Source organism: Juglans microcarpa x Juglans regia, chromosome 1D (genome assembly GCF_004785595.1).
Source record: "Juglans microcarpa x Juglans regia isolate MS1-56 chromosome 1D, Jm3101_v1.0, whole genome shotgun sequence".
Classification (NCBI taxonomy): domain Eukaryota; kingdom Viridiplantae; phylum Streptophyta; class Magnoliopsida; order Fagales; family Juglandaceae; genus Juglans; species Juglans microcarpa x Juglans regia.
In genome coordinates this window covers 8,563,359-8,584,289 of record NC_054594.1, presented here as the reverse complement: position 1 = coordinate 8,584,289, position 20,931 = coordinate 8,563,359, and the positions used below count along the sequence as shown (strand labels likewise).

General features: G+C 34.3%; 2 protein-coding genes across 2 annotated transcripts; one reads left to right on the top strand and one right to left on the bottom strand.

Annotated features, from left to right (window-relative positions):
- Positions 1–5,530: 5,530 nt before the first annotated feature.
- LOC121265478 lies at positions 5,531–15,950 on the top strand. The gene is made up of 14 exons (XM_041169133.1): positions 5,531–5,858; positions 6,767–6,825; positions 7,382–7,490; positions 7,630–7,739; positions 8,014–8,082; positions 8,826–9,440; positions 10,178–10,713; positions 11,775–11,839; positions 12,115–12,194; positions 12,978–13,082; positions 13,462–13,601; positions 13,692–13,820; positions 15,264–15,416; positions 15,492–15,950. Exons 1-14 carry the CDS (start codon positions 5,678–5,680, stop codon positions 15,646–15,648), a joined length of 2,508 nt encoding a protein of 835 aa, XP_041025067.1. The 5' UTR covers positions 5,531–5,677; the 3' UTR covers positions 15,649–15,950.
- Positions 15,951–17,321: 1,371 nt separating this feature from the next.
- Positions 17,322–20,321, bottom strand: LOC121235099 (calmodulin-binding receptor-like cytoplasmic kinase 2). Its single transcript, XM_041131336.1, has 6 exons — positions 19,978–20,321; positions 19,186–19,436; positions 18,903–19,077; positions 18,724–18,813; positions 18,309–18,610; positions 17,322–18,029 (listed from the first exon to the last, which is right to left on the bottom strand). Exons 1-6 carry the CDS (start codon positions 20,210–20,212, stop codon positions 17,766–17,768), a joined length of 1,317 nt encoding a protein of 438 aa, XP_040987270.1. The 5' UTR covers positions 20,213–20,321; the 3' UTR covers positions 17,322–17,765.
- Positions 20,322–20,931: the final 610 nt, after the last annotated feature.

Here is a 20,931-nt window from a genome sequence, read left to right as displayed (position 1 = left end):
CTACATTGCATTTATGCTAGCAAAACCCAACTTCATAATTTCCATCTCGATCTTCCTCTTCTTAATATGTAGTCATTCACACCTATCATTTTTTGCCTTGCTTACCGCTTGTCTTCTCTCTATCATGCATATGGTTCTGTTGTTGTTCATGCGACTTTAAAGCATCTTTAAATTCATTGGATGAAACTTATTTTCCCTTCATCTTTCTCTCCCTTTCTTTATCAGTCTTCTTGCTTAGAGGTCTCTCATAACTGATCTCGACTTTCTTATTTATAATGTCGTCTCCTAGTGGAGTCAACTCCGGAATAGCTTAACCTTTCCCAGGTAGTTTTCTTCTCTTTAACGATTGTGACATATTGATTGCCATTTTGGTTGGTGTGTCAACAAATTCCAGTAGCATTCCATAGTGTAGTTGGCCTTTTGCATCTCTCTGTATATGATTTTGGCCTTCTCAATGTAAAAAGGCTAAGTGAGCATGTAAGTATGTAATTTGTTAAAACACTTCTAGAATTTAAACAATCAGGAATTTATACATTGTCTTGTTCTGTGGCACCACTTGGATGTAATGATTCTACTTGGGCTATATAGCAGCACAAAACTTATATGTGCATTTTTTGATTGAGAACCATCAATTGGTCAATGACACAATATGGGTTGCTAGGTTTTTTTATAGCATTGTAATAACCAAAAATTCTCTCCCACATTTATGTGGATTTTTTGTCAGTCCCCAAATAGCATCCATGTTAATGTTGAGCCAAATCAAGGCGAAGAGATTATCCTCCTCTACGGTGAAAGAAACTTTGTTGAGATTTCTTGGTAGTTGTACTTTTTCACCTTCGAGTTGTGTTGCTTAGAGTACATACAACATTATCATGTATACTAACTATTAGGGTGTTGTTAATATCTTGTTCACCACTTTATATGAGAGTGGTGAAAAAGAGATCATCAAATAGTGTGTCTATCATTGAAGAGAATATAACTTTGCAAGATAAAATAAACAACCACACAAAATTACTATTACTAAATGTATACTTTTAAATGAGCTATTTCCAACAAAGTACAGCAGATTATACAATCTTGACAATAATAATAATAATAATAATAATAATAATAATAATAATAAAAAAAAAAAAAAAAAAACAAACTCTAAAGCAACACTTATAAAAACAATCCATAAAAGGTCTTTTCATTTTATCAAGGTGCAACAAATTGTGGGCTAAACTATAACAACTCTAGCAGCAATTTCATAAAATCTAATTCTGGATAAGTATATTTTTCTTCAATCTAGGTTTATAGTAATAGTTTTATGTATAACATAGAAAGAAAAATAATAAAGAGTGAGTAAAAGAAAATCCTAGTATACTTAGAGTTGCTCTAAAGTAGTTTCATAAAGGACCAAAAACTTTGGAAGGTCATTAAAATGAGTAATATACATTGCTAGAACTGGAACTCAGTACTAGTTTCATATCTTGAATAACGCAAAGATAACTTTTTAGAAAAATGCAAAAATGTCTATAATTTTGGACCACTTCTAGGGCATTACTTGACAACCATTTTTAACATGATATCCTAATTTTACAAGAGTTTTGATGCAGCAAACTGTGGGTTAAAACCAACCACATGTAGTTTAATAACAACTTGAAGTGTTCCAGTATGTTGTTTGAAATGGTTCCAAAAACCAAAACCATACACAAAACAAGAACAAATCGAAATAGAGATACCAAGCTTTATGTACAAACTAAATTGAAACACAAAATAGAGCAAAATACAAAGGTACACAGAGGTTGTAATACAATTTTGAGAACCACACCAAGCTTCATATCATACAACTTCATGTACATACCCTGATTCAAACCACTAAAATCTTTCAACAATAATTATAACAGGGGTTTTATAAGATAAAAATCGTCAACCCAATAAAGACTTTCGTTAGAAAATCCTAAATCAAATAACAAACACAACCATTCTGTCCAAGGAATGAATGCAAAATCAGACATAATCTTGATTAAAATACCAGTGTTCAAAATCATAATGCAGGTTAGAATCGCACGTTACCTAGGTTAGGATCAAAATTAGTTCCTTTGTTTATAAGTTCTGTGAGGGATGAAAGAGAGTAAGAGAAAGGATTAGACCATAAAAATACTCAAAAACTGATTACACAACAAAGGGAACAAAGGACAAGCTAGGTGTTGTCGAAGGCCATACTTGCTCGGTGGTGGCATCATGAAGACCATACAATGCTATTGTGGGTGGTGCGGTGGTGATAAACAATCGAACTCGTTGCCTGAAATGCATGCAAATAAGGGGCATGATGGTTTGATTTCACTCAGTGGACTAATTTTTCGAATGTTGTCGGTTGAGGATACATTGATGACAGAGGCCAGTGATGATGGCAACGTCAAAGTTAAGGGGGAAATGTAGAAGGATCGACGTTGATGGTGGAGAACTTTAGCCTCTGGCGAAGGCGAAGAGATCAAATTGCATAGATTGCGGAAAAGAAACTGAAAATTTAGAGAGGAAAAAGTAGGGTTCTGTTGGATGAAATAATCATAAAAAATGAAATGGTCATGCTATACTAAAGGTCATATTTGTTTATCCCAAATGTGTTAGTGAAGCTCAAAGGTTGGTTGGGTTTATGTTGCCTAATCCAATATAGTCCAAATTTAAGCCTCGTTAGCTATTTTATAGGCTCCACTAGCATTTGACTAAATCAATGTTAATCATCTAACCAATCTAAGTACATTTAGCCATTTTAGAGTGTCTCAATGGTTTGAGATCTAGTCCTTCTTCCTACGAGGATATTTCTTGTTCTATTTTTTATTCCTTTTTTTCATTTTTTATTACTCAGATTTTTTGTCTATTTTTAACGGTTTTTTAATTTATTGGCTTTAAAAAAAAGAAGTTTCGAACTAAACATTAATCCATAATTTTAACTTACACTGTTGACCCTGACCATTCAAATCAATATAGAAGGAGAACCTACTTCCAACTGTAATTTTTCATTTAGCTTCTGATCATATTACTATATACGTTTGGCACTAATTTCTTTTTCATTTTTGAATAAGAGACACTAATTTCAATTGTAAGATAAATATTATAGACTAATCTCGAACAATTCAAAGATTCAAGTGACCAAAGAGTAAAGGTTATCTTAAATGGGTCTTGATGGGGGCAAAAAAGGTTGAAAAATATAGATTTATCAATTAAGTATCTTACCACGGATTTAGAATTAAGAAAAAGTAAAAAAATCATCTCTTTATAAATAGCCCATACGCCAACCTAAAAAAATACTTTTGGTAATTCTCTGGAATTTCGCTCGAATATGCCTCTTTTATTTTAATGAATATTGTGAAGTTTGTGTATGAGTTATTATTATTATTATTATTATTTTATATATATATATATATATATTCTTTACTAGGGTTTCAATTTTATCTTTGTTTTTTTAAAAAAGATTGATAGTATTAAATTATTAATGCACAATATCTTTGATTGGTGATTCTTTTTAATACATTTTAATGTTTGGTTAAGACATGATTTTAATTTAGGTTTTAATTTTTGGAGTTGGCAATAGTTTAAATTTGGGTTTGATTTTCATTTATACCTTATCTTTTTAATAATAAATGGCCTTCAACATACCTAATTATCATCAAAATCTTTAATACATCCAACAAAGTCATGTGATGTATTCATTCCATCCATTTTGTCCATAGAGATCAATGGAACAAATTCTATCTATTCCTTTAATTCCTCTCCTCACATGGTGATGATGAGGGATGGAGATGCTCTCTTCATGTATGCCTACCATGGTGGGGAGAAGGATGTCCTCGTCATCACTTGCTATTGTTGTGTTGGAGGAGGAAATGTCCATCCTCGCAAACCCTAGATGCTGAGAGGGGTATTTCGCTACTTCCAACACATCGCATCGATGTTTTTTATAACATATTTTTAATTTTTATAAAATGGATTTGATTTGAAAATGGTTTCAAAACTAGAATGCAAAAACACTTTTAAGCATGAGAATCAGCTTTTTGAGAAGATTTTGAAAGTGGTTACCAATTAAACATATATGATCAATTCTGATATGAAGATGAGAGTAATAACCTAGCACCATTTGTTGAAACTTCATCATCAATGTCAATCTAAGCTTATGTTGTAATATTAACTCCTAGATTTATACCACTAATTTATACTTTATTCTAGTAATTCTTTTTTTGAAATCTTTTACTCATCATCATGTGCTAGGTCCTTGGTGTATCTAGATTTATTTTAAGAAATCAAATTATGTAGGGGTTTCATCATAATTTGTATTTTATAAAAGAAATATTTGATTTGTAGAGAGATCTCATATAAGTAATGTCGCAAATTGATATAGTTTGTTATAGTACATTATATTATAAAATTATTTTAAAGGTAAATAAATCTAATATTCTACATTTATTAGTCACGTCAATTTATAAATTTTTTATTTATAAAATCTGTTTGTAAATCTAGTAATTCATTTAAATAAATAAAGGAAAAGCTAAAAAAAAAGTGAAAGTTGTGAGGAATGAAAAAAGTGACATGACAAGAATAAGAGTTGATTTGGATTCAGAAATGATATGAGATGATTTTATATGAAAGATAAAAGTTAAAAAAAATATTGTTAAAATATTATTTTTTAATATTATTATTATTATTTTGGGATTTGAAAAAGTTGAATTATTTATTATATTTTTGTATGAAAATTTAAAAAAATTACAATAATAAAATGAAATGAGATGAGATGAGATGAAATACTTTATTAATCCAAATGGTAGTGATCGGGTTACTACCTATACTACCCATTTACTACTTGTAGTGTATTTATTTTTTTATCATTTTCTTTTAAGTATTTTTTTAGAATCCTTAATCATTAAGAAAAAATTAAAAAAATATATAATTTTATTAATAGTTACTTCTTTAATCATTAAGTAAAATTAAAAAAAAAATTAAATACAAAAAGAGCAATAAATAAATAATAGAAAGGTGTTAACCCTATTATTTTCCTAATCCAAATGGAGTAATACTTTCTTGAGCTTTACTAGTCAGATCTAAACCTAACTCAGGACTTTCACATTCGAGAAGATTAGCCAACTAGTTTCCTATTTGTACTTCTCTTCTTCTCATAAAAAAGAAAAAGAAAAACAATAATCAAAATAATGATTTGAATATTAAATATATAAAAATAAGTCTTTATAATATTTATTATTTATTTAAAATTAATAATATTAATTATCTATCAAATCACAATTTAAGATTCGATAATAATAAAAAATAATAGTAATATGAAGTGTACTACGATTATAGGTTGATGTTTAGAATACTTAGAATGATTCGAAAAAAATATATATCCCTTCCGTACATCGAACCATTCAAAGAAACTCATCGCCGCATGGCACGTGACTCTCGCGATCCTCACTAGCGCGTGGTTCCAACATCCTCATCTTCAATCAGCCCGACCAAACCAGCTTGACGAGTACAAGTCAACCGTAAGCTTGAAGAGTACGTTTAGTTTTCTTTTACAATCTCATTCTTTAATCACCAACTGAACATATTATTATTATTATTACCCTATAATCCCTTAAAAGCCAACTGTTTTTTTTTTTTTTTTTTTTTTCCCACCCGTGCTGTGCGGGGAGAATCACCAAAAAAATATATGGGTTTCAATTCGATTCGGTGCTTCTCTTCCAATTCGATTCTCAGTCTTTTCATTCTTTTTTCTTGTTTCTTCGGCCTCTGCTATATGTACGACGAGCTGGGTTACAACAGCTTCACTCTCTCCAGCTTCAGTTACCCTCGGACGACGCTCAGACCCTTTGATTTACGTTATATTAGAGGTGTGCAAACCAGTTCTTGATGACCCGTTTGAGTATTTGGGCCACTAATTTAGTTCTGAGCTATATCAGTGGGGTTTAAATTAATTATGAATGACCCTTTTGAGGATTTGACCGATAAGTTTGATTTTTCATTGGTTCTTGAAGAATTTTGGGGTGTACTGATTGGTGGGTCGTCGTAAAAGAATTGAATTTGATGGTGGATTTGTGGAATACGTTTTTTTTGTTTTTTGTTTTTACAAGGAATTTGTGGAATACAGGGAAGTGTTTACATGCTCTTTGCTGTTTTGTGCATATGCCTCCAGTGTTATGATTATTGTTTTTAAGTTGAAGTAATTTGGTGATTATTTCTTACTTGAATGCTCGATTGCTGATTACCATTGATGGTATAATTTTGTCTTATTGTTTTACAAGTAGCAGTCGTAACAGAGGTGTAACATAGGACGTTTACATTGTTTAAGCTATAAGTTTGACGTGCTGATTGCAAAATTCAGTACCATTGCTTTATCCGACAGTTTTAGAAGTAAGGTTTGGCCTGTTTGTAACGTCAGTACTCCATTGTGATTCTGCTTTCTGTCACGGTATTTGGTACTGGAGTATATACTGCTAACCAAGTTCAATTATCATTTGGGGGGTTCATGACCAAATTGATTGTTTCAGTCTCTTATTAAATTCGATAATGAGTTTGTACTTCACATGCTTTCACCTTGTTTCCTTCCTCCTTACTATAGATGTGCTGAAGCTTGCTTCCTGTCATCAAATCCAGAAGAAATCGAACCTAGTTACTGGGATATTTTTTCAAGATGTTAACACTAATATTGTCTCCTTTATTTATTTCCTTCTTATTTTTTATGGAAAATCTACAATTTGTACAATATCTTACTGGTTTTGCTGTTTTTCCCTTGTTCCAGTTGATTTGCCATCATGGTTCTCTTCCATGTCTATAGCATTGAACTCAGATGTCGAGCTTGTAAGTGTGCTTATCAAGTTTGAATAATTGATAGGATTTTTTTCAGTATTCAAACGTCTCCATGATGGCTAATTCCTGGATATGAGTTTTCTTTTGCAATTCTACTACATATAGTCACTTTTGCGTACTCTTTACGCACTTCACTGATGTGATTGGCTGCATCACTTTTGTTTAATATGACGCAGCCAATTACATCAGTTGAGTGCGCAAGGAGTACGTAAAAATAACTTCACATAGAGTTTTTGTTTCTTTTGATATATATTTTTTCGATAAGTTTGTTTTTTTTTTTTTTTTTTTTTTTTTTTTTTTATATATATATAATATATATATTAAACATATAACAAAACTATACCATGCTCTCGTCTGATATTCCCAAGTTTTTCCTATTACTCACTCATGTCAGTAATTCTGGAGTCTTTGTACTCTTCTTTTCACCTAATATAGAATTACATCGTGCTTCAAGAATCTGTCTTTAGAATGATGGCAATTGTATAAATCAGTTACAAATTTAATGCATTGTGAGTTGTCATTTGCTTATGGTCCAATTTGTTCACAGGATGCTGTAAGCCTAAAAAAGGCTCCTGAAAGTGCACTACCAGTAATTTGCTTCAGAGATGGCAGCCCACCACTGCCAGATGTCTCAAACATTTTTCTAAATGTTTCAGGTAATTCAGGTGAAAGTGACCTAGTAGAAATCTAATTGAACCTCAATTAAACAAGAATTCTGTTTGGCTTCTTTTTCTTGGTCCAAGTCTAATCTGATTATGGTTGCAAGCTGTTTTGAAAAATTTTCTGCTGTTGTAGTGTTATTTCCCCTTTCTAATGGCTCATTTGGAGGAATACAAGCTCTTCAGAATGTGGAACAATGCTTTACTATGCAGAAAAATATCACACTGAAGTTGACAAATGAGCAGGTCAATCTCAAAAATCTTGCTTATTGTTATACCTTTTTTCTTTAATGCTAAAATCAAATCTTCTTACTCAATTTATGCTCTAATTAATTAAATTGGCACAGAACCATGGTTTTCTATATATCTTTTGTTTTACTTGTATGCACTTTGTTGGAGGTTTTAAGTTTCACCAGTTTGGTGCACTGGAAGTTTCAAAATTGCTTTCCTTGTTTTGTTTTTTATATCTATTTTTCGCCAATTGTCTGGTTAATAAGATAATAAATAATGAATTATTCAGATATCTCCGGGAGCTTGGTATTTTGGTCTCTTCAATGGCATTGGACCTACAAGGACACAATCAAAAATGGTATGGTTTATCACTTGCTCATTTTTGTGATATCTTTTCCCTTCCGTATGCAGTTTCTATGAGCTTTTTTTCTGTGGCAGCTAGGAAGGTTGCTTCATCCACTAACTTGTGTATTTCGCATCACAATAAATTAATTTAATGGTAGAAGCAAAATATTTCAGTTAAATAGTAGATTCTCTTTTTACTTTTTCTTTCCTGCCGTACTTTTTTATTTTTTATTTTATGGGCATCGGGTGTCCGGGAACCAAGGAAGACTTTCCTGCTGTACTAATTTTAAATCTGATGTACGAAAGGAACTTTTCAAACACTTGTGAGCTATGTGAGGAAGCAATTTCATTAATTAATTTTTTTTTAGAACTGTATTGATGGGAGCTAAATTTTGGAGCTGATTAATTATTCAGAATGGGATCATAAGCCATTTTATTCATGATACCAAAAAGTTCTAATATTCTTGTATTTAATGTGCCCTCTGATTTGTGCTAGAAATTTATATCTGAAACTTTAGCTGGCCTGCAACCCTTCCCAATCTAGCGGTTGTGCTAAATTTCAATGAATATTGTTCTATCATGAGATTCATGATGCCAGAATGATATACACATTAGTATTGCTGATTTATTTTTTGAGCTCTTTTTAATCTGCTTTCTTTCTCTTCTTCAATGAACAGTCTTGGTAGGTTAAGTTTTGGCATTCATGAGTATTGCAATCATTTGAAGATCTAAACTAGTGGTACTCTGATACTGCAGATTGTCCGAGGCTCAGCATACTCCTTCAGTGCCAACATAACAGTGGAAGGATGTACAACCACAACAATGTGGGGCCAGTACTGCAACCAGACAGTTGATCAACTCTCATGTATTCTGTTAGACAGTTATTTTCCTGCAGGAGATTTTTCAGGAGTCAAGTCTTACAACCAAACAAATGAACATATGTTTTCTTGCAAAAATAGTTTGGAAACATCTTGCCTTGGAGATGGTGAACCCAAAGTTTACTCATTGGATGTTGTCGGAGTGGCTGAAGAATTGACCATTATGGCAGCGGATATCAAGTATAATGTATCAGCAACAAACAACAATGGGAATATAAGTGGAATTAATTTAATGTGTTTTGCTCGGCATGGTGCAATTCCATCAGCAACTGTGAATGATTATTCCAGTAACATTAGTGAAGCCCCTTTGTCTATTTCCTCGCCAAAGGTTGGCCGCTGGTATATTACTATTTTACCTGTTAATATTTCAAATATACTTGGAGGGACTCAAAACACTGCTATGAAAGTTTGCTATTCAATGGAATCACAAGTGCTTCAATGTCCCATAGGGAAGGCTGGATCAAATTGTACATGGGAAAGATATGCCCTTCAGGTGCGATTGTTGATAGTATTGTTTTCTGCCTCTATTAAGTTATGCGTCTTTATAATATAGACAGCTGGTATAATGGGATGAAAAAATGTTAATGTGATTTCTCAACTTGCACTATTTGGTACATAAAGGCCCAAGCATGTTTCTACATGGGGTTCCTATCTTGGCTCATTTGCTAAGATCAGCAGATAATTCATTTTTAAGTTGTTTGAGTTTATATATGGAATGGCTTGAAATGGCAGAATATGATGATTATTGAGCATTAGGATATCATTATAAAACAAATAGAATCTGGATTCTAACTTGGATGTTTTCAAATAAGCATTTTCACGTAAGTTTCATTCTTTATAGGGGAATTCACACTTTTCATTTATAAACTACTGCATGATTTTTGCTTTGCACAGTAACTGCATATATTTTTCAATTTGCTCTCTCGGTTACGATCCAACCGTTAAGATGAATGGAAAAATGGCTGCTGGCCACAATCTTTATGGTTAGGTCTTAACTGAAAGTGCAAATTGAAAATATCAATAGTTTAGGGTCAACAATGATACTTTTGGTACTTTGGGATAGAAAATAAAAAACTGGTTGTATTTTGTGGGTTAAAAGTCTAATTCTCACTTCTTTATATTAATTTTATGAGGAGCTTATGCCTGTATAGTCTTCTCTTTTCATGATGCTTGAAAAAAAATTTATTTGCCGGAATAACTTATTGACAAGCTGAGAATGGTTGTCTGCAGACAGTTCTCAGGAGAGATTCAAACCCATTTGAATCCTATTATCTGCCAGTCAGTGAAAAACTATCCTCAAATTCAGCCAATTTCCCTCTTGAGCCCCTTGCAAGCAACTCCTCGTATGGTGGGAAACCGGATGATAGTTGGACTTACTTTATTTTGGACATTCCTCGTGGTGCAGCCGGAGGAAATATACATATCCGACTAACATCAGATGCAAGGATAGATTACGAAGTATACACTAGATTTGGTGGATTACCATCTCTAAATAACTGGGACTATTATTATGTGAACACTTCAAGAAGTAGTGATGGCTCCATGTTTTTCAAGTTGTACAATTCCAGCAAAGAAAAAGTTGATTTTTATATTTTATATGCCAGAGAAGGAACTTGGGGTTTTGGATTGAGATATCTTAATACTAGTGGTAGTGCTTCCAAAGATCAAACTATCATGTCTGTTTCCCTCGAAAGATGCCCAAAACGATGCTCCTCTCATGGGGACTGCAGAGTTGCTTTTGATGCAAGTGGATTGACATCATACAGGTTTTTTTGTTCAGCCTCTTCCCTTTATTTTCTTAATTAATTGTATGTATATATATATATATATATATCTATAATATATATATATATATTTTTATATCGTTGGAGACTATAAGTGAAACTTCTTGATTAATATCTCTTTGCCCAAAAGTATTTTTATCAGGGTAGGGTTAGTTAGAATCTTTGCTTGGCCAGAGGATAATACTGAGACACAAGTGACTGAAACTTAAGCTCTTTATGTAAGTGTGTATGTTTTTCTTAAAAAGTGAGTGAAAGAAATCAAGCTTTGTGAGAAAAGACAAAATTACTACCATGGGGAAGGCAATTGATTCAAGTTCTGGGTTTTTTATATGTTATATCATACTTTCTTCTTTGTAAGGATTTAGAATGATTTCACATGACATAATTAAACAAGCACGTCTCATGCTTTAAATTGGTGGAATCTTTTGGTACATTATATGCCATATAATAATGTTCAAGTAAATGAGAAATTTCTTTAGTGTTGCATATCTGAAGATCCACTTTTTTGGTTTTATTGGAAGCCCCCTGGACCTATGTGCTACACAAAGCAAGATGGTCCTCTCCCTTCTATGAATCCCCCTTTCTCCAGTAGAGGGGATTTGATTTCAAATTTCTTGTGCAATGGTAAGACCGTAGGAGACTACCTATTGAACTAGTTGAAACCAGAAAATCTCTTAATTTATTTACAAGTGAAGTTTTCATTGGGATTAATTCTTGTAATACCCCAGATTGAGTATAGAAAAGTGGTTAATAGGATCCCATATTGCTTGGGAGGAAAAATTTCTTGTGCTTTATAATGATTCCAAGGAGCTCCAAATGTAACATTGGCTACTCCAAATTGGAGTATAAGCCCGGATGCAGGTTGGGTGTTTCTTGTTTTCAAAATTAATGGAGGGTCTGCTAATGAATTTTTGTTTTCGATTTCTGATTCTAGAATGTAGTTAGGTGTTTCTTATGTATACTTTCTGTGTACACGGGCTTTGCCTATTTCATTTGATGAATAAAAGTGTTTCTTACATATAAAAAAAAGAAATCTTCTGCAGCTTCTGCTCCTGCGATCGAAGGCATGGAGGCTTTGACTGTAGCGTTGAAATTGTATCGCATCAAGGTAATGATGGATATGGAGTAACATGAGATAATGTTTTGTACTTGGCCTATGATAATTTTAATATGTCCTTGGCTGTTATCAAACAAGTATTTTTTTTTTTTTTGGTAAGTCTCAAAGAATTTGTAATGGTATTAGCACAGAGCTGAAGGTGACATGCTCTTAATCTTCTACCATATGATTTACCAAAACATCTACTTGCATATAAATTTTGTGCCAGGATTTGGTATGCAACTCAATGGTTTTTTACTTGATTCACTTGTCTAAAACTGCTGTAGGGCACATATGGCAATCAATTTGCCTTATTGCATCAAATGCTGCGGCTGTACTTCCTGCATTTTGGGCCCTTCGACGGAAGGTAATGCGTGTTCCTGTTTTTGGGATTGGATTGACAACAATTTAAACCTTCTTACTACAAAGGGTGTGAATTGATTTTGGTATTTACAAGAAGCCATTCTATTTTATTGTATACAACAATGTCACTGCTCTTTTACGAGGCTTTGATGGTAGCATAGCTTGTGTATCCTCCAAAAGTAATCCAATTTACTGCTGTTGTAAGATTGTTTGACCTTGAATACAAACACCAATTTAATCGAAGATGCGACCTTAAGAAAGAAAGAAAAAACCTCTAGTGATTGGCTCAAGTAGTAAGGGTCTTGGTCTGGGTCTTGGTCTTGGTCTTGGAGGTATGCCCCCTCTAGATCTAAGGTTCAAACTCTAGGGTACAAACATGATTTTACTTTATCGGTGAGTTGTCGGCGCCTTACACGGGTTCGGGATTTAGCTGGGTAAAAAGCTACGATCTCTAGGGTTGCTCATCATAAAAAAATGAAGACAGAAAACAGTGAACTCTTAGATAATGGAGGAAGCGAGGTCATGGATTAAATTCCTTAAGAGTGCTGAGTTATCCACCGAACATCACAGGTTTCACAGCATAATGGTGAGATTAGTGATATTTCAGAAGTCTAAAGGAGGTCAGTGATATCTCTAGTGATATCAGGGGAGGTTATTCATAACTGATTTGCATGGTTAGTGGATAATAATTCAAGAATGTTCAAGCTATTCCAATCAACCAACATTAAAATTTTGACCCTTTATATTCATTACTGTTTCCAAATGGACTATACTTTGTTTTATGCAGGCATTGGCAGAGTGGGTGGTATTCACGTGTAGCGGAATTTCAAGTGGATTATATCATGCTTGTGATGTAGGCACATGGTGTGCGTTAACCTATAATGTCTTACAGGTATGAGTTATTCCTGCACCATTTTTCTTTTTCATGACTGCAGTTTATAACTGGTGTAGGATGTATGAAGATTTGCTCATTGGTTGTACAAACTTGGGCAAATCATATTAAAATTGAGGATACAATGGGATTCATACTCGTTTGAAAAATACAATGGACAACAAGGGTCATTAAAGGCTTTGAAATCATTTGGAGACAATGACAATGCACCTTTGCTTGAGGTGCTTGGAACAAAACAGGTTTATAGTGGCAAGTGAGATCTAAATTATGCAAAATGCAGTAAATTTTCTGGCATGTTAATTCAAATGTCCTCCCTCTCTCCCACTCAAGAACTCTTAAGTTAAGTTGGTTTTGATTATTCAAAGGGTAAATGTTTCAGTTTATGGACTTTTGGCTCTCCTTCATGGCTGTGGTGAGTACTTTTGTGTACCTAGCTACTATTGATGAAGTTTTTAAGAGGGCAATACACACAGCTGTAGCTATTCTTACAGCCCTCATGGCTGCAACTAAGGCAACCAGGTACCTGATGCTGTGTAGACATTGTTCTGGTTCATTTATATAAGGCTTATGAGAACATATTGTAGGAATGTAACCATGCCAAACCTGCAGGTCTTCCAATATTGTTCTTGTGGTTGCAATCGGGGCTTTGGGGCTTCTTATTGGATGGCTGATTGAGATCTCTACCACGTATTGGCCATTCTCTCTTTCAATTGGGTGCTCTTTAAATATGCCAGAAAGGTGGGGTTTTTTTTTTTTTTTCAAATTATCAAGTTTTACTAAAACAAATCGACCTGCTTGAGAAAAGATGGAATTGATAATAATACAAACCTAAGAATACACAATACTATGATAATGGGTTAAAAAGTATAGGCTCAAAATTTTAATATTGTTTTTCTGATAGCTTGCTTATACACAGTACATATACATTAGACCCAAAAAAGACTAATTGAAGTTACAATTGGAGTTTCTAGAATCACTTAGCTTAGTTCCACCTGCGAAACAATTGATGTAGGACTTGGCACCCATGCAACATCCTCCCATTCAATGCGATACTTTCTAATACAGGGTACCATAATCTTGCACTCTCAAATTCTTGACATTCTCATCCAGGCTTCTGTGCACAATGTTCCAAAGCCATGTGGCATTAATAGCTTAACTGTAATGCCATTTGTTGTGACCATGGAAAAAACACTAACCACATCTGCACTGTATCACAAAAGATCTAATAGAAGTTACCAGAGTTCTTAGAATAATCACTTATGAAGCCTAGTTCCACCTAAGAAAACCACGCCTGCACTATGTCCTGAAAGGACTAATGCAAGTTCATTAGAGTTCTTAAAATCACTTATGAAGCCTAGTTCCACCTAATAAACAGCCACTCTGGGATTTAGCACCCGTACACCATCACCATCCTCCCATCTAAGGTAGAATTTTCACAATCCAGGGTGTTACCCTCATTCCAGCTGGACTGTGGCCACATATTGATAAGATAAGATATAGGGTCTAGCTAAATGTCACTGCAGCCTGCTAGATATTGGAATCACTCCTTTCTTATTTCTTGCTCTGCTTGTATCTTTTCTTAGCGATATTTTATTTACTGTAGATTCATTAATTGTCAATTCTCTATATTTTGCTTAGAAATGTTTAGTGAAGGACAAAATAAGCACATATAGTTTTTCAGTTCATAATTACACCTACTTTTAGATCAGGGACAGCCGACTCACCTCGGTAAATATCTGCCACTAGGCTATTGCTCGGTCTTGTTTAGGCATTTGGACGGACATAGTTCCCTGCATAGCCAGGGACAGCACATGCTATGCGTGACTGGTTAGTTATCAAAATTTGGGCCCAGCCCAACTCACTGGAATGGCAACATAGTGATGAAATATGGTAATTTCATCATAATTTTAACGTTATCAGAGCAATCATGGGGTTGGTGTAAAATCATATTTGACGAGCATGGGTGGAGCAGGCATCTAGAACTAGCTCAAATATAATTCAGAAGAGATAATTTAACTGGGGTGAGTTGTTGCAGCCCCTTATACTTACAGAATGTATTCGCATTATGCTACAGATGTAACAGAACTATTAGTATGCTTGAACCTGATGAAACAAATTTGCATTCATTATGGATAATCCATTCACTTACTCTTCTAAGGCGAGGCTGCTTGTTTCCTGTAGATGGCAAAATATTAAAGGATGGTTCCAAAATCTTATCCAGAAACTTTTTAGACGGTTCCGCTGGGGATTTATGCTAGCAGGTTTCACTTCATTAGCCATGGCAGCTATTAGCTGGAAACTGGAATCCAGTGAAAGCTACTGGATTTGGCACAGGTATATAAATATTAACAGAAAATCTCTCTCTCTCACTCACTCACTCGATGTTTGATGTGTAAAATGTTTTTGCAGTGTTTGGCATGTGACTATATACACATCTTCGTTCTTCTTCCTTTGTTCAAAAGCAAAGACTGTAAATAATGAGAATCAAATACGCACAGATGGAAACTATGAGTTGACTCGGCAAGATTCATTCTCAAGAGCTGAGAGTGTAGGGCAGGGAATGTGAGGGAGTTTTGCATGAAGTTCAGACAAAAGTAGGCTCTTTTGTTCAGGCACATACAACCGGAGAAAAATCTAGCAGTGAGACCATAAGTCATCCAACTCAAGCAGTTGTTCCAAGTAGGACATGTTATGTGCGGTTTGTTGTAAATTATTCTTCTCCATGAGGTTTGTTCCCTCTTTTATGCTGGGAACTCGGTCTTTTTGTTCATGTTTTAACTGTATAGGGCCAACCAAAGTAGGACAAAACAGCCAAGCCATGGCAAAAAATTGATTATTTCTGAAGTTAGTCTCAAAGGGATTTAACAATATATTTTCCATTTTATTATTTTTTTTCACTAAACACGTTTTTCTCGGCTAATTATTAGGTAGTTTTGAATAAAAATAATTCTTTTCATTATTCATTATTCACCTTCCACATTCCACACCTTATAAAAAAAGAAGAAAAAGCTGTCGGGTGTGGAATGTGGAAGTGAATAATGACTGGTGTATAATAAATTCTAATTATTCTCTAATAAATACATTATCCTACTAGGATGCTATGGAATAGATGTTATCAAGTTTACAATGTCAGATGTGATGGAAAACCTTTATGGTGGGGCATTTTTCTGAACAATTGGCTGGCTCACCACCTTCTTTAACAAGGCAGAGACCATGCATATAAAAAAGTAGAAGCTGACCGCTCGGAGTCGGGACTCGGGACTCGGGACTAGTCCCTTTCTTTCGGACTGGTCTCAGAAAACGAACAAAGCTTTGGATGACAAAACAAAAGGATGCATTTCATGTCTTCTGATTCTGACAAAAGCAATACAAGTTTGTGTTCAATTTGTTAAATCATTGTATTCAAGCTGAAAAGATTATTCATATTTTGGAAAAATCAACAATTTGAATTGAACAAAAACAAAAAATACTGACTCGTAGAAAATTAGGCTAAACGTGTAGAGATATATGGGATGATAAATAGAATTTTCGTATCCATGAATCTGAACTTATAAAGATGTCTTTAAAACCATAAGGAAAATATCTAAAACCATAAAGTTCTCTTTAAAACCATAAAGAAAATATTTGGCTCGGATAGTGAGATAAAATGAGATGAGATGAGATGAGATAGATTTAGATGAGTCAGAATATTATTTTTTAATATTATTATTATTTTGAAATTTGAAAAAGTTAAATTATTTATTATATTTTATATAAAAATTTGAAAAAATTATAATAATGAGATGAAATGACTTGAGAGTATTTATGTATCCAAATAGAGCCATATTACAAAATAAGAAGAAATCATGTTCCTAATTCTATACTTGTTGCTTAAATTCTTATTAATATATATATATATATATATTAAAAAGTTTTTTTGTCAAAATTTGTATACAAAATTATAGGATACAATATAAATAGTCTATTTTGTCAAAATTTAGTAACTTGTTATCAGGCCCCAGCTTGTTCGAGTACTAAATAAGTTGTAATGGATATAAGATATTGTAATTTGAGAATAAACTCGGATTCTCCAATAAAAATGAAACAAATAAGACTTTACCACCCACTACTCGCTCTCGATCTCGATCTCGATCTCGATGCGTTTACACTCCTATTTGTAGAGAAAGTGTGATCCTACTAATACGCAAACAAACTTGGTTCCTGCAAGACGAGGAACCAAGAGAATGTACAATGGGAATATACCAATAATACTTCAAATATAAGTATTCTATTATTCAGATTCCTACAGGAAGAATGAAAACAAGCAGCAAATCCAAACCAAAAAAAAAAAAAGAAAAAAGAAAAGAAAAGAGACACAAAACACACACAGAAGGCGGCAGAAACTAGAGAATTTCCCCCATCTCAAACTAAATTTGGCTATACACAATCCAAATCCCATGAACAAATTATAAATAGATCACTACTACACTTGCAAGAAGTGAACTTTTTCCCATCATCTTCGGATCCACTTCTGGGAAGATTATTGGCCACCTCCTAAAATGAACCATTTTCATTGCTCAAATTGCTGGATACTACCTCTACATGCCTTTTTATATCTAGATAACTCCATATTTTTATCTCTAGTCCTAAAACAAATCCTTTGATTACAGGCTACTCCCACTATAGACCTCTCATAATATTTTCTCATCCTTCTCTCCTTGAAGCGTTCCTTTGAGAATGAGAGGAGAGTGAACGGCAGTCCAAAGCTGTTAGCTCTCTGTAATCCTTGCGGATGCCCCAAAGGATCTCTGCACACCTTCTCATGCTAGGCCGATTTTGTCTTCGTGGAGCCAAGCACTGTAAGGCTAGTTCAAGAATCTTAGCAAGAGTTGACTGATTTGCAGTAGTGCATTCCAGCTTTGGGTCCAAGGTTGAAATAGCATCTTCTTCGAGGAACTTTTTCAGGGCCTGCACTTACACATCAATTTGTCTTAAGGAGAAGAATTTTCTTTCTTTGTAAAATGCTCCTTTGTAACTTAATCAACCTATCCATTTATAAGTAGAGATGGTAGAGCTGGAAGTTGCATAGACTAAGCTGTCGACATTCGATGGACATGTGCTACATAATCATACTTTTTAAGGATTTCTGTATCGGTCTTGAACCATTTTTCCCCTTTACATATAAAATTATTACTAGGACTAATGAAAATAAATTGTGACCAATGAAAAGGCAGGAGAGAATCATACCCATTTTGCAGTTATCCGCTCATTGTGTTCTCGGTTTGTTTCAATTGGACGCCTGCCTGTGACTAGTTCAACCAACAACACACCAAATGAATAAACGTCACTCTTTTCAGTAAGTTGATAAGTTCTGAGGTACTCTGGATCCAAGTAACCAGCAGTTCCTTTAACTTGGGTAGACACATGGGTGGCACCTGAATCAGTTTCAGCTGCGAGTCTAGCAAAACCAAAGTCAGCTACCTTGGCTCTTAAGTGTGCAGTGAGAAGAATGTTAGAAGATTTTATGTCCCTATGAATGATAGGATGATCTGCAAGGGAACCAACACATCATCCATTGAGAAACAGATTTTATACTCTCAAAAGGCAAACAATTTTGATAATTTTGACAAGACAAATGAATGGGCTCACCCCTGAAACATACCTGTATACATATGAAGATAAGTGATGGCATGGGCCACATCAGTTGCTATATCTATCCGGGCAGCAAGGTCCAGAATGTTGCCATTAATACCTGCATTATTTCTCAGATCAGACATCAAGAACTAAGCTCATTCGCAGGTGCGCACAAAGTGAAAGTAAGGCCACAGAAAGAGAACTCACAATCCAAGTGATCTCTGAGGGTTCCATTGGAAACATACTCCACCACCACAACTCTTTCATCTTCGTGCTCCAAGCATCCATAAAACTTGACCAAATTCAAATGTTCCACCTGTGCCAGTGTTCGGATCTCACTTTGGAATTCCACCCCCAAATGCTTATCAAGCTGAGAAATACTCTGCAAAGAAATGTAACGAAGTACTGATTAAAGTTCTACGCCACAGAGTTGTCGAAGTTATGTCAGATCCAGAAAGTGGAATATCCTAATAAACAACTTTGACCAAACCTTCTTGCCACGTTTGACTGCAACGGCGGTTCCATCATCGAGTGTCCCCTTGTAGACTGTCCCAAACCCACCGCGTCCGATCTTGAAAGAGGGGGAGAAATTCCTCGTGGCCCTGAAGATTTCATCCATGGTGAATATGACACTCCCAGGCTCTCGCCTATGTGTCGAGTTATTTGAAGTGGCATAGACTCCCCGGTTTGAAGCACCGCGTCGACTTCTCTCACTACCAGCTCTTGAACCATCCGATACAACTAAGACAGTGACAATTCAAAAGTTCATTCTAACTAATCTCGCGAATACAAATAAATTTGATATAGCATAGAACTGTAAACCCACTTCGTCAGTTAGAAATCTCGACAAAGGGATAAAACATATGACAAAACAAAAGATTGGCGAACTGAAACATTTTAGTAGCCAGGGGGAAAAGAAAGCAAAAGCGATTCACTTGGTAGCGGCGAGCGGAATGGGAGCAGTCTCCCCCTTGTCCTTGATCTACTCGGGACCATTGGCTTTCCCAAAAAGTAGTACAGTGGATTATCGAGGGTGTAAATAACATCTGATAATACTAATAGCAATTTTGTTTCCTTTTTTTTTTTTTTTTTTTCAGCAACCTAAAACGGGAATCGGTCAAAAGATGGAAACTTCTGGACTAGAGTCGCAAAGATCACAGAAACTCAAAACCAAGTCGAACCATAAGACTTTAAGAGAATTCTACACCAAAACTTTCAGAATTCTCCAACTTGATACTTTTCTTTAGAAAACAAATCTGAATTATGAGAAACTCGACTTTACCGGATGGAGCTTTGAATTCCTCGGAGTCCGCGACGCTAAAGGTGGAGATCTTAGTCTCCGGGGGAGCGAAGCACCTGACGAAGATTCCAGCGACCGATCTGGCAGCGGCGGAGACGCGGCTCCTGCCGGGGGTGGAACTCCCGACGGTGGAGGTGTCGGAGTAAACGGAGCACGGAGAGCAGGGAACCCGGCCAGGCGTTATCTGGACATCGTAAGATGAGTCCCGGCTTCTCATTCTGGGGAGAGTTGGAAATGGCGGGCAGTGGAGAGAGCACTAACTAGACGTTAAGGGCGGAGGGGAGACGAAGGGAAGACTTTGAAGGAGAGGAGTTGCAATGTATGAAAAAAAAAAAAAATAGTTTATAAATTATTTATAGAATAAAATAATGTTTATATCTTGAAAAGTGCTTCCAATAATTAAGGTGAGATGTAACATCTACTTCGTAATTTAAAAATATATAATATAATGTACTATATATTGCTTTAAGTTTATGAATGAAGCTTTATTTAAAACAAAAAATTATAATTTTTTTTTATAAATCTAGTATTTTTTAGGAAAATATAAAAATAAAATCTTTTTGTAGAACTTTTTTATAATTATATTTTAAATAGAATTTTAAAAGAAAATATAATTATTTTATAAAAAGAAATTATATTTAAAGTCATAAGATTGGTAAGCATCACACATATCTTTTAAAAAAATAAATAAATATGATATTTACATGAAAAAAATTAATTTTTTCATAATAAATTTTACTTATTTTAAAAAAATACACGACGTTTACATAATCTATTACTGCATCTGACAACTTTAATAAAAATGAAAATTATTTTTAACGAAGTGAGATAATTTGATTAATAGCTATAACTTGTAAATGAGTTTTGTTATATACAAACAAATTTACGTATCAATCTGTTTATTAATATTGTTATCTCTATATTCTAAATTTAAAT